At 41.6% G+C, this 13,411-nt stretch overlaps 1 protein-coding gene across 1 annotated transcript in view; it reads left to right on the top strand.

Moving 5' to 3' along the window:
- col6a1 (collagen, type VI, alpha 1) overlaps positions 1–13,192 on the top strand; it is a 37,459-nt gene extending 24,267 nt beyond the window's left edge. Inside the window, exons 26-35 of the mRNA XM_044133344.1 lie at positions 3,378–3,443; positions 7,110–7,145; positions 7,487–7,523; positions 7,643–7,651; positions 7,736–7,869; positions 8,972–9,069; positions 10,329–10,515; positions 10,607–10,778; positions 10,895–10,924; positions 11,468–13,192. Coding sequence (XP_043989279.1) covers positions 3,378–3,443; positions 7,110–7,145; positions 7,487–7,523; positions 7,643–7,651; positions 7,736–7,869; positions 8,972–9,069; positions 10,329–10,515; positions 10,607–10,778; positions 10,895–10,924; positions 11,468–12,087 — 1,389 coding nt within the window. The 3' untranslated portion in view covers positions 12,088–13,192. The remainder of the gene's footprint in view (positions 1–3,377; positions 3,444–7,109; positions 7,146–7,486; positions 7,524–7,642; positions 7,652–7,735; positions 7,870–8,971; positions 9,070–10,328; positions 10,516–10,606; positions 10,779–10,894; positions 10,925–11,467) is intronic.
- The last annotated feature ends 219 nt before the right edge of the window (positions 13,193–13,411 follow it).

Below are 13,411 nucleotides of genomic sequence, written 5' to 3'. Positions count from 1 at the left end.
CGGGAGCAACCCTGACACATGGATCATATCAGGAGTCGCATTTACCGTAGCGCGCAGGATCTCTTCTTCTCTCAACAGATGGTTTCCCAGATCTCCCAAACAATCAGAAGGTTTTCTCAGATAAGAAAAACCTTTTCGAGAGCAGAAGGGGATTCTTTCCAAGGCTGCTGCTGAATGCCTGTCTTTGGAGTTATGATGATGGTTTCATCGTTTCTGTTACAAATACACTTTTTACTTTTACACAGAATATTTCACACTACGAAATATTCTAAAATTGATGCTAATTGAACCACAAAGAAAATCAAAACCACGTGTTCTTTGGAAACAATATTTGCCCCGATCAGCTGCGGTTTTTACTTGGTTCCATGGAAGTGGCTCGTCTGTTTTTGCTCATCAAGGCTTAATTGCTGTATCTTTAATTCTCAAACACCAGAGTGCTGACAGTTTTTCTCTTTCAACACAGGAAAAAAAAAAAAAAGTATAATAGTGGCGATGAAGAATAGACCCCTTCATTCATCATCATTTATGATTTCCTAGTCGGCCTGTGAATGAGTTCTCAGTGGTGGCCGTGTTTTCATCTTTTTCAAAGGAAAACTGTAACTGATTACATTGTTTAATTTTTCCAAAACATATTCTACTATTCACGGCTGTGCACTCTACAACAAAGGGCCTCATGAAATAGTTCTCCAGCCAGGCTTCCAGGGAAACGTGGTTTTATAAAGTGTTGGCTCAGAGAGGCTGAATTTAAATGTGTTCATTTAAAAACCACACACAATTTTACTTCCACATGACAATTTTACACTTGTTTGTGTTGGTCCAAAACACAAAATGTTGTCATGTGACAAAACATTATAAAAAATTAAATACTTTTACGAATTCTAGTGAATTGAAAGGGCAGTGTTATGTGACATCAGCTTTTCTTGCTTTTTGTTTTACATCTGGTTGTAATGTTTTTACCAAATCAAACACATCTGGAGCGTTGCTTTGATTCTTTCATGCAAGTTTGAGAAATCATTTCGTCTCCCATGGCAACCATTCTGGGGTGCCTAAACGCTTGCTGTCACAGAACACAGCCTATTTCCCATGTACAAGCTTTTGCATTACAGAGTACCACTCAGCTCCTTCAGACTAGACAGCACCATTTAGTAATCATCTGCTGAGCCCATTATACGAGCTACTTCTCTGTGAAACGCTGGTAAAAAATATTGCAAAGGGTCAATAGAGGAGTGATGTTGTGCTGAAGGCGCAGTTTCAGAAAGAGTATGAACTTCTTAAAGAGACAGAGGCGTTAAAATGTCTTAAGTCACATTTGTTATCTATTTATAACAACTGAAGATAACAGAGTTGTTTGATTCTGCTCAAAAACGCCACTATGTGCCTGAAAAATATGCAATGCTGTTCATCTAACGTACATTTATTCTGCAAGAGTAGATCGATTTTAACTTTCCCGCCTGTCCAGTTCGGGGACTTTGCTGCCAATCCGACCGCAGACGCTTATAGATGAAGGTCTGCGAGTCAGCGAGCGTGACGTCATGAAAATCGGGGTCAGGAATCGTGTTCGTTTGTAGCTGTGGATGATGTAGCCCATGTTCTTCACATCGCCGCGTTTGAAGTTCACAATCTGCAGGGATTGAAACCACATGTGATGAGTGAAGACCTGCATTTTACTGTTCAAAGCTCATGCGCATCACAGAGACTGTGTGTGTGTGTGTGTGTGTGTGCAGTTTGGTCGCCAGGTGGTTGACATTACCTTCTCTATCTCCTCTTTCTCATATCTGTCTGCTGTAGTTGATGGTTGCAGTGTGGAGCAACAGATCTGCCCCCCTGTGGAGGGGGCGGTTGGAGAGGTTTAGCGCAGATCAAAGAGCAGGAACAATTTATGTGACTTTCCAGAAAAGGAACTGGGGGATTTGGTTAATTTGGTGGTCTTTAGTGCACAGTCTCCCAGCCCTCATTTACCCAGTCTCTAAATGAAAAGGCTCCATTCAGTATCATGCAAAGTGAACCTCTCAGACAGACTGCATCACTTTAAAGACAGCAAACTCTGCAGATGTTTGGAGTCTTGGAAGCCGTTTGAAATTCAACAGGGCGATCTGTTTTCGATTAGCTCTTATGCCTCGCTGCGTAATTCCCGGCTTCTTTCGTAAAACCATCAACACCAACATTTCTTGTTCGAATATGTGGCATAATGAAATTAAAGGATGATATGTGTCTTATTTCTGGAGTTTTTCACTCTAGTTGCAGTTTAGCAAAAAAACAAAAAACAAAGAAAGATTAGCATCTGCAGCAGCTGCAGATGATTTGACTAGTCCCTCCGCCTGCAGCTGTCCTATATGAAACGCTTTTGCAGTTTTGAGATGGGCAGAACAAACTAAAAATATTATATTACTTTCTTCTGGAAGAAAAAAGCATTTTTAACAAATTTTCTGGACTGCCTGACCGGCTGCGGTGCGATTTGAATTTGTTCCACTGAATGCTAAACCAGCCAAATTAATGCATTATCCTCTGTGAAACAAGCGCGTCTTTATGCTGCTTGGCAGCTTTCCTCATTGCAACGCCTTGTAAAAGTTTTAACACAATGGGGACATATTTTCCATATATCAGCACGCTGCAGGCACATATTTTGTTGTTTTTAGATGAGATCTTTTTTTTTTCTTTTTTCTTGTGCTGTATTTAGCACATAACTCTGAAGGGAAAGGAAACTGATAAATTGATTTTCTTTGTCAAGTCAGTGAGCCTGAACACACAGCCAGAAGAATTAGAAACGTTCTGCATCCGCTCTGATTGAGATCGAAGCTGTTTTTTAAAGAAGATGAGACACAATTAATTTTTTTAATTATAGTTCTATGGATGAATTTGCAAGGCACTTCTTTATATTTGTGGAAAACATCATGTTTTATTGGATCGTCTTCTCTTATGGGAGCGTCTTTCAGCCTCATAGTGGCACAAATAACCACGACTAATTCTTACCCTGCATGATTAATTTCATTTCAACAAATGTTCGTCAGAATGCTTTTTGCTTTTTTTGTTTTGTTTTTTGTTAAACTCTTAGCAGAGCAGTCTTTAAGTCCACTGGTTTTTATTCTGTGGCATTGACTATGTTATAGTGAAAGATGTCTTCATGCTGAAATTTCAGTCTGCAATAAGTGGATCTTTGTATGATCCTGAAGATGATAAAATAAGGAAAAATAAAGAGAAAATCTACGGAACAAAATTGTCGTCCTGCGATGAAAACTGTTTCACATTGCTGTAGGCTGCAACTGTTTTTTAGCAAAAGTTCACGAGATTATATTCACTGGAGAAAAAAACAAATCTGCTGCCAACCTTTGAATTGATGTCAAGTTTTTTTTAATTTTTTTTTCCTTCTTTCATTACAGAACAACGAGCTAGGGCCTCCTGGACCCAAAGGGGCCAAAGGTCACAGAGGGCCTGAGGGGAATCCGGTAAGATTACACTGAACACTGTTCTGTGTGCATGAGTGTTCAGGGACTTTTTTCTTGATTCATGCATGGAAACAAAAAAATGGCAGTTTATGTTAATCATTAATACACAATATTAAAAGTGTAAAACAACATGTTTGATTCATGTGATTGACTGGAAACAGTCCGTCATGTTATGCCGAAGTCTAATGAAAAATATTGTAAAATACACTCGTGAAAAAAATCAGTTTTTACATTCACAATACAAATACAGATTTTGATTCCTAACGTCAAAACTGTTAACTTTATGCATTTAATACTTAATAAAGTTGATGTTTCATCCCTCACAATAATAAGACTAAATAAATTCATCTTCTTCATTTGCCAGCTTAAAAATTCAGAGTCCAAACATGAATTAGTTCACTCCTTCATCTAAGTAAAGGTCTTCTAAAGATGTTGACACTCATTAGAAAATATCGGTATTCATCAGGGCCTGTTGAAAATTATTTAATTTTGTGTACAAAATCACCAGAGATCCAAAACGATAAAATGAGAAGTAACCAGCACCGTCATATTATTTTCATTAACAAAGAATCAAGTTTATTTGTGTAGCTCATTTCAGCAACAAGGCAGATCATTTTATGAAAACATAAAATCATCATAAACACATCATACAGTCACCAACTGTCAAAACCAGGAACATTTTGCGACATTTTGATAATCGTCAAAATCATCACTATACCTCAAATAAGTCGATCGATGTTCCAACACTAAGATCATAGCAAGACTCCAAGCTGGTGGGTTTTTTGTTTTGATTCATGGGCCCTCAGTGTTTCCGCTGCTTTCCAGTTTTCTGGAAGTTTGTTCCAGATTTGAGGTACATAATGGCTCCATCCTGTTGACTGCGCTCCCATATACAATATGTTTCATTTGGCTGAATTTTAAATTTTAAATAGCCTCGTCTGCCTTAAATTTTCTTGTTCTCAACAGTTACAAACGTTTGATCTGAACCGCAACGTGAGCCGCCGTTTTTAACCGTAGTCTTTTTCAAGACAACGCAAGCTGGGTGTTGTCCCTTAATCACATAGCTTCCTTTGAGCAAATTGTTACTTGGTAAAACCTCCTCTCACAAAAATTAACAACACCATCTCTGTTGTTTTTACATGGATGACGGGCAGACATGAATGCCACAAAGTTTCTTTCCTCATTTGCACTGAGATTGTGGAGCTCAGTCCTGCGGGGTACAAATGTCTGCACCGCTGGTGTCATTACATTTTTTTATTTCTTTGTCCCACACTTTCACAAACCTCTTTCATCAAATGTAAAGAAAATCCTGCCGACTTCAAACCAATTTGTGCCCAAATTTAAAAAATAAAAAATAAAAAAATCTTCATCTTCCGACTGCTTCCTGTCGTCTTCTTCGTGGTTTTCGCCAGCAGTAACACCCAGCTGTTAATTGTTTCCATTGCAGTTTTGCAAAATCCGTCTATTTCGCTACGGCTGAAAAACCACCACAAAAACTTTTTTATCAAAAAACAAGAGGTTTTTGTTTTTTTTTTTCAAAATTGTCGCTTCGATTGAGAGAATTTATTTCCATAATTTCAGTTTTCTAACTAATGGAAACACAGCGAGTAAGGAGAGAATATTTATGCAAGAGGAATTCAGACTAACATGTTTAAAAACATAGTTTTGAAGGAGAGCAGGCCATATTTTGAAGAAAAAAAACCGGAATCGCAATTTATACTCTTGTTTGTAGCTGAACAATGAATAGTTGCGTAGAAACTGCTCCTAGAGCGGATCCTTGAGGAGGACTTCAAAATACAGAATATTTCTGTGTTTAATTGGCCCGATCTCACGGCATACATTTCCGTCAGAGACAGTTTTATGAACTGAAGGTGACTTTCTCAATCACGATGGTGCACAGTGAATTCCTGAGGAGCTGCTTGTCTTAAATTACACACAGAATTAGAGTTACGCATTACTCAAGGCGTGTCCATGAGTTATGGCTCAGTGTAGCCCAATGAATTTGGCAATGTCCAAATATGAGGCTTGAAAATAGTACATTACAAACCAAAGGAGTCGTCAATGGACATAAACCCAAATTTAAGTGCTGTGGATTCCCGTGACCTCGATAAACGACCTGCGATGGATTCCTGCCTGCAGCCATGAACTCAGCGGCAACTGAAACGATGAGCTAACGTCAGCTAAAATAAGAATAATAACAACACTTGGGATAGTACTGAGAGTTTATAAAATAAAAAGCACTTACCCTGTTAGGGTTTTACTTCTCAGTGTAGCCTGACTAATCGATTTTTCCTTAAGTTAGTAGTAAGTGGGAGTGGATAATCACACAAACCCAATGTTTAAACTTACTGAAACTTAATATAATATAATAGAGTACAGTATATACATGTACACAACATATATATGTTTTGTTCAAAACAATATTCAAAACAGATTTGTAAAAACAGAAATAAAATAGAACTTAAAAGCATTTCAATTAGAGGTGTCTTTACAGTGAGATAAAGCAATCTGAACATCTTTCTGCATTTAAAATACATTTTAAAATCCTTACGATGAAGCGTTCTGTCGTTGAATAAGCTGATGTTTTGTTGTGTTTTTTTTTGTGCGTGTATCTTTGAAAAAGCTCCGGAGTTCAAGTTTTCTCAGTTGAATAGCTAATAGGTGGCAGATATTACAGGTTCATGCACCTTTCTGCTAATTAAAAGAAGTATAAACAATTCGAATAAAATATAATCAAAAAGCTTGTTTGTTTTAGAGGAGGAGAAAAGTTATCCAAACATCCTTGTTTGCAGTAAATGCCATTAATTCTCTGTAAATATTTAAAATTCCTCTGGAGGAATATTTACCCAGTCTTCTTAGAAGAGGTTTTTCTTTTGTAATTTTGCCAGATTCGGATGCAGACCTGTTTCCTGCTGCACAAAAGCAAACCGTGTTTTTAGCTGAATGACACAAAACCATGATTGGACATTTTCCCTTCAGGATTTTCTGAAGAATTACATCCTGCCGTGATTTAGCGAACCAGAATAAATCGATAAATCACATCATTGTAGTGTAAAAATGAGAGTTTTTACGCTTATGTCAAACGACCCATAAGTGAACTCTACCCTTTCGCAATCCTCTTCCTCACTTTTCTGCCTCCTGTCTTTCCTTCCTGCGCTCGGTATAGTATCTATTCTACATACTGCCTCTGGCAGAAGTCTGCATGATGTCCTCTACAAACAGCTGCGCGTCTCTTTCTCACCCTCTCGCGCGTCGCGTGTGTCTGTTCCTGCGCGATGCGCTGGCGTCAGAAACGAATGCCCTCAAACTGAGTTTTAATAGCTGCTAAAGCAAAACACATGGCTTTCCCTGCAGCTAAAGTGAAAAAGAAGAAACGCTGCCTGCGGTCGTAAACTTTTGGGAGATTCAGAGGTTGTTGCAGGATGACGGCGAATGCGTGGGCGTGGCTGTGGCTTCGGTGATTGTGGGAATCTGGTTCGCAGTCACATGGGACGGCGGTTTTCCGAAGAAACCCCAAAAATAAAAAGATTTCTTACGAAACGTGCTCCGTCATCCTAAGTCAATCCAGACACTTTTTATTTGTCAGATAAACCCAGACATCTGTCGGGGGGTGTGTCTATCATTTTTCATTGCTCTTATTGTCTGTCTGTTTTGTTTTTTTCCCAGGGTCCTCCTGGGCTGCCTGGACCACCAGGAACTGATGTGAGTATCAAAAAGAAACAGCTCTGTCAATTTATTGTGAACTCTTGACCTCATTCCAGCCAGATGTGAGAGGACCTTTGAGTTAATTCCTCCTCCAGCCGGTGCTACTTTCGAATCAAAACCTGATACGATACGTTCAGTCCAAGCTCCACATTCAATTTCCTGAGCTCTAAACCCTGTCCAGGTCTCGGTCTCCTCAGCACAGCATCGTCATTGTCACGTCCTGTTTTTCTTTCTTTCGGAGTTTGAAACTCTCTGGGATCTCTGCCTGTGTTTTGAATTTGAATGCAATGTGACGTGACACGGCCGTAGGGTAACCCGCGCTCCTTCTCTCCCCACAGGAATGTGAAGTTCTGGATATCATCATGAAGCTTTGCTGTAAGTTGGAGGCTCGGCTTTCACGTTCGCCCGTCTCGGGTTGCGTTCTGCTTTCTTCTTCTGCGCTGAATAACGTTGACTTTGTTTCTCCTTTCGTCCCGCTTCCAATCGCCTCCCAGCTTGTTGCGGTGAGTTTGGAAGTTGTACCTTACATCTTGTTCTCGGTGGGCACATTGTAGCTTACTCTTTATAATTTCGTGTGTGTTTTTCAGAGTGCAAGTGTGCCCCTGTGGACCTGGTGTTTGTCGTGGACAGTTCGGAGAGTATCGGGGAAGCAAACTTTGCTCTTGCCAAAGATTTCATCATCACAGTTATTGACAGACTGATGAAAGACCATCAAGTGAAGGTAGCACCTTTGACCACGCATTTGCAAATCCTCCAACATAAAGAAGAACAGCTTCTAAACCCCCCAAAAAATCAACTAGGCAGTGAAGCAGTGGCAGGTGTTAAATACTTTCAAAATAAAAGAACTTCCCCTTTGATTCAATCCAAAGATTTTCCCATTTCTGTTAAGTCACATTAATGTTTTAAATGGGATAAATATCCTCTATTAATACTTTTCTGAATGATGTGCAGAATTTAATAAAGTCTGTTTGCATATGGAATTGGACGATTTGGGCCAGGACCTCAGAGACATCAGAATTAACTAGGACTTGCACTTCAACTACTTGACTTGGACTTGTCCTGAAGAGATTCAAGACTTGCTGTATTTCCTCCTCAAAAACTTAAGACTTTTAAAGACATTTAAAGTATTTAAACTTGCCTTGGATTTGGCGCTCAAAGACTTCAGGTTTTACTTAGATTCACTCCTGGGAGGAGACTTGAGACTTGACATGGACTTTCCTCAAGAGACTTTGAACTTTATTTGGATTTCCTCGCAAAAGACTTGAACCTGCCTATTAAACACTTCCGGGTTGATTTTCACTGGTCTCTGAAACACTTTGAGGCAGATTTGTCTTTTGAGCGAGTTGAGATTTCACTTTTACTCTGACCCGAAAGACTCGAGGCTCGACTCGGACTTGGTAAAAATGACACATTTGTGGACTTGACTCACATGACGGCATTGTTTTCATATTTCCCGTTTCTTGCCAAGCCTCAGTGGGACGTCCTGCATCTGACCTTTGTGGAGTAGGTTGCTCACATAAACCTTCTGAATGACTGTTTTTCTGGGGTTTTAAGAAAAAACAACTCTGAGGTCAGATGCTTAGAATAGAAAGTAAGAATGAAACATTGTGCTTTCTTTTCTTTTGAGAACACACTCTTTATGTCTTTCCAGTGACTCTCCTCTTCCACTTTGGATGCAATTACTCAGGAAGGGTGTGACGCTGAAATGTTGACAGAGCAAAATGAATGCTTGCAGACATGACACACACACACACACACACACACACACACACGCTCAGAGTAGATCAAAACACTCTTTCACACTTCACTGTTTTCCTTTCAAGTTCTCGCTGAATGAGTCCAACGTCGGTGTTGTCCAGTACAGCGGATCAAAATCCCAGGAAATCGTGAAGCTAAGAACCACCCTCCCCGAGTTCAAACAGTGAGTTCACAACCAGATGCTTCCCGCCTTTTCTTATCACTCAATTTGCGGCTTTCTGTTTGACTCCGCGGTTTGTTGACGATTTCAACTTCCTGGCGTCTTTCCTAATGCGAAAATGAGCAGTTTTAGCATGTCACATTATGTTTGTTTTCTTTCTGAGAACGAGATGAGTTAAGGCCTAATCTCTGCTAGCTACGTTCTGCCTTGCTAAGCATGCCTAGAAATTTGTGAAACCGGTTCTAGAGTATGGCCGGCTGTGCTGTGTGCAAATCTACAGGCAAATCTAAGCATGCATATAATATACATCTGCAATGATCGAGCTACAATTTTTAACCTTCGAGGATTCATTGACATTTTTTCCATAACTTTGGCTGTATAGGGCGTGCTGTGGTGGCGTAGGGGGTAGCGCGACCCACGTTTGGAGGCCTTCAGTCCTCAACGCGGGTTCGATTCCCGGACCCGTCGACACTTACCGCATGTCTTTCCCCCTCTCTAAAATGGACATGGCTTTGCTTTCTGAAAGTTTTTGACAGGCATTTTGAATAACATGGACCAAGTTGTGCCAGTTTGGTGTATTACTTTGTGCTACCAGCTGTTATTTTCCATTGACCATAAAATTGCACAGATTGGAATTACAATCTGGATCAGGTTGTTTTTCAGCCGGATCAAAATTACAGGAGCTTGCAAAACTCCAATGGAAACACTTTTTTCGCATCACACGAGTCACGTAATCCAGTGGTCCCTAACCTTTTTATTACAGCGGACCGGCCAAAGCCTTCGTAAATTTCCGCGGACGGGGGGGGTGCATGCGCGTTGTGAGGATCGTCGAACGGGGTGCATGCGCGTTGTGAGGATCGTCGAACGGGGGGGGGTGCTGGCGCAAGACTCAACCCTCGGCATCCGGTGTACGACTTTCAAAATAAAAGCTCCTCCAGACTCAATACATAGAACGGACATATTTTATTAGTTCTTGCGCGGCCCGGTACCAATTGGTCCACGGACCGGTACCGGTCCGCGGCCCGGTGGTTGGGGACCACTGACGTAATCTACAACGCCCTGTCTTATGAATCTTGAGTGCAGCTGAAATCAGGTCTCTTACGACAAGCTGACACAGTATCAGCTTGTCGTAAACAGAAACCTGTAAAAGAGCAGTTTTGTGAGAATGGAACGTTACTTGAACGTTACTCGTTGCTTTTGTGAAACGCCATTGACCTTGCTGATGGAGCTTCCTGGCGGAAATGCGTGTTCCTGAATTTCAGGGAAGTGAGAGACATGCGCTGGCTGGCTGAGGCCACTTACACAGGCGAGGCCCTGGACGTTACCCTGAAAACCATAATCAGAGACCTGAGGAAAGAGAACAAAGTGGTTCTCGTCATCACTGACGGACGTGCTGATATTACCAGAGACAAGACTCCCCTCGATGTGCTCTGCGGGCAAAATATCTTGGTGAGTGAAGTTAGGTGACACCTGCAAGGTGAATTTTGTACTTTCCTATGTTCCTATGCGCTAACCGTATGTTTTCTTGCCTCAATGCTAGGTGGGAGGTTTAGGAATTAAGGACTACTCAGGCCGCGAACCCAACAAGGAACAGCTGGACTCTGTGGCGTGTGTTAACGACCCCAAACAAGGGTTCCGCTTTGTCCTGGATAATTTTGCTGTTCTGCTGGATGACACCTTCCTGCGGAATGTCACGACCAAGATCTGTCTAGGTACAACACGGCTAAACATTTTCAGCCATTTATTTCATATGCTATATATTTCCAAATGAGTTTTTCTAAACGACTGTTGCTTTTTTTTTTCCTGTGTGTGTGTTTGGGTTTTGCAGCAAAGAAATGCCCGGACTACAAATGCCCGAGTAAGTTTTTCTCGTTTGTATTATTTCCTCTGCGATACTTCCACAGTCGGGTTCAAAACGAGAATTTCTTTTCTCCTCTAACTTAAAAGTATTAATAGAGATTTTATGACACAACACCACAAATTATTGTTTTATTGTGAAGTGGAAGGAAAAGGGGCCTTTTAAACGCTTTAACAAGTTCTGTACTAATAAAGTGTGGTGCGCGTTTTGTGTTCTGTGCTCTTATGCAAGAAAAAGAAACTCACTGAAATCTTGGTTCTACTTCTGCCCCAAGCAAACGTGTGGATGAAATCAAAATTCAATTGTCTGGCATTCAAAATACTGCGTTGTGGAGAAATTACTCTTATAATTACCCTTAACCCACCGTACATCTCATTCCATAGCAGTTTCATGCTATGTAAATATTGTTTCCTCAGCAGAGACGGGGATGCTTGTCCGTTCAGTCAGTTATCTTTCTTTTCCATCACAGCGCCACTGAAAACAGTCATTATCAAATGTTTTCCTGATCGTTTCCTCTCTGGTTTCTCCTGTTTGTCATTGCAGTGAGCTTCTCTGAGAGCACCAACATTTTGATGATGATGGACAGCTCAGCCAGTGTGGGCCAGAATAACTTTAACATAAGCAAGGCCTTCGTCAAGCTCTTGGCCGAACGTTTCCTCACCGCAGAGAGAAAGGCAGGCGTCAGTGTCAGAGTGGCCGTGGGCCAGTACAGCCAAAGAAACCCCCGCCTTGAGTATCCTCTGACCGACGACTACACCCTGCTGGCGCCTAAAATCGAAGCAGCCCAGTTCCAAAACGAAGGCACCGACGTTCTGCAGGCCTTGCAGTTCGCCATTAGCTCTCTGCCTAGCCGCGGCGACGCGTCCGGATCCAGGAGGAAGCTGGTGCTGTTCTCTGACGGCCGGTCTCAAAGAGTCACCGAGGCCCTCCTGGAGAGGCGAGTCCGCGAGGTCGCGGATGCCGGTATCGAGCTCTTCGTCATCTCGGTGGGAAGCCAGGTCAACATGGCCAACATCGACATTCTGGCGAGGAGAGGGCAGCAGCAAGACATCAGCTACGGTCAACGCCACAAGTTCCACGTTACCGACTACCCGTCCCTTCTCCGCGGGGTCCTCTACCAAACCGTCAGCCGCAGGGTCTCTTTGCCCCAGAGGTTGAACTAAAAAGGACGTACAAGCTTTAGATCTTTTAAACCAATTATGAATATTCAGTCTCACTCATTTACAGCACACTGTGTTCAAGTATGTTTGAAATCAAGGGAAGGTAGTGTCGGATAAATGTAAATATGTTTTGAGAATGACTCTTTTACTTTGAGTTGACTCTCCAAGGCAGACTATCTTAGTCTCTATACACCACTAGTCGATGAATCTGACAGTACACGGATGAAATCTTTCTGCCTCGAGTTAGAACTCAAAGTAGAACGGTCCAAATCCAGAGGAGTGTACTGTGATCCTGGAGAGTCGTCAATGATAGCCACATTTTTGCTTACTCTACTCTACGTCTGAACCAGTTTCTCCTCAGGCACTCTGTACTTCTCTAGCACTCTTAGCTCTGACTCGATTCAACCAATGAAACTTCAAACAGAGAGGCTTAATGAACCCTCGCTTTGCTCTCCAGGACCGGAGCTACAGCTGGTTATGGTAAATGTTGGAGCCATGTCCAAATGTGTTCAAATTTAAAGAGAGCAGCCCTGGTTAGGTCTGGTTCCTGGCTGACGTATCACTTTGTTTTTTAGTTTTAATGACATCTATTGGAAAGGTTCATAGGGAAAAATAATGGAACAGCACTGTGTTGGAAATTCAGTCACCTACAAAACAGCAGGATGAGGCAGTAGACGGGCCCTTTTTTTAACAGGTACTATCGAAGACAGCTAGACTCAACATGTGTGTGTGCAAATTCTTTGGCTGGAGGTTTCATCACCAGTTTTGCTGGAGTCAATGTGTTTTCTGGCCTTTTAGGACAAACAGCAGCATAAATACACACACACAGCAGTGAGATAGAAAACATCTGTCACACTTAAACGTTGGGATGAAACCTGAAGGGCCTCAAGAGGCCCCTGGAGGCCCGTCTCAGCCGATCCTCATGCCTGCTGGTTTCATATGATTCACAGTGACCAGTGCTACTGTACTGTTGTTTTTATCCACGGTGCTATTACCCGCTGTGTATCAGCCTCTACACAAGCTGTCCAAGAAGATATTTTGTTTAACTGCAAACACAAAGCCTATGTGATGTTGCAAGATCTCTTCCAATAAAGGTTGTTACACCCAAGTCTTTCTGCTCAGTTTGTTTCTGTACCATTATCAAAGGAAAATGGTAATTTACGTAAAGCAGCTCTAGCAACAAATCAGAAAAGGCCAGTAGAAAGCAGACTTGTAGTGTAATGTAGCACATTAGGTTAGCTCTTTCACACGGCTGTGATTTCTGCGAAGATTAGAAAATGCTGAAAAAGCTATGATACATAAGCTAAATAAATGTCTACATGTGGAA

This window comes from Gambusia affinis, linkage group LG12 (genome assembly GCF_019740435.1).
Source record: "Gambusia affinis linkage group LG12, SWU_Gaff_1.0, whole genome shotgun sequence".
Lineage (NCBI taxonomy): Eukaryota > Metazoa > Chordata > Actinopteri > Cyprinodontiformes > Poeciliidae > Gambusia > Gambusia affinis.
This window is presented reverse-complemented; position numbering and strand designations above follow the sequence as displayed.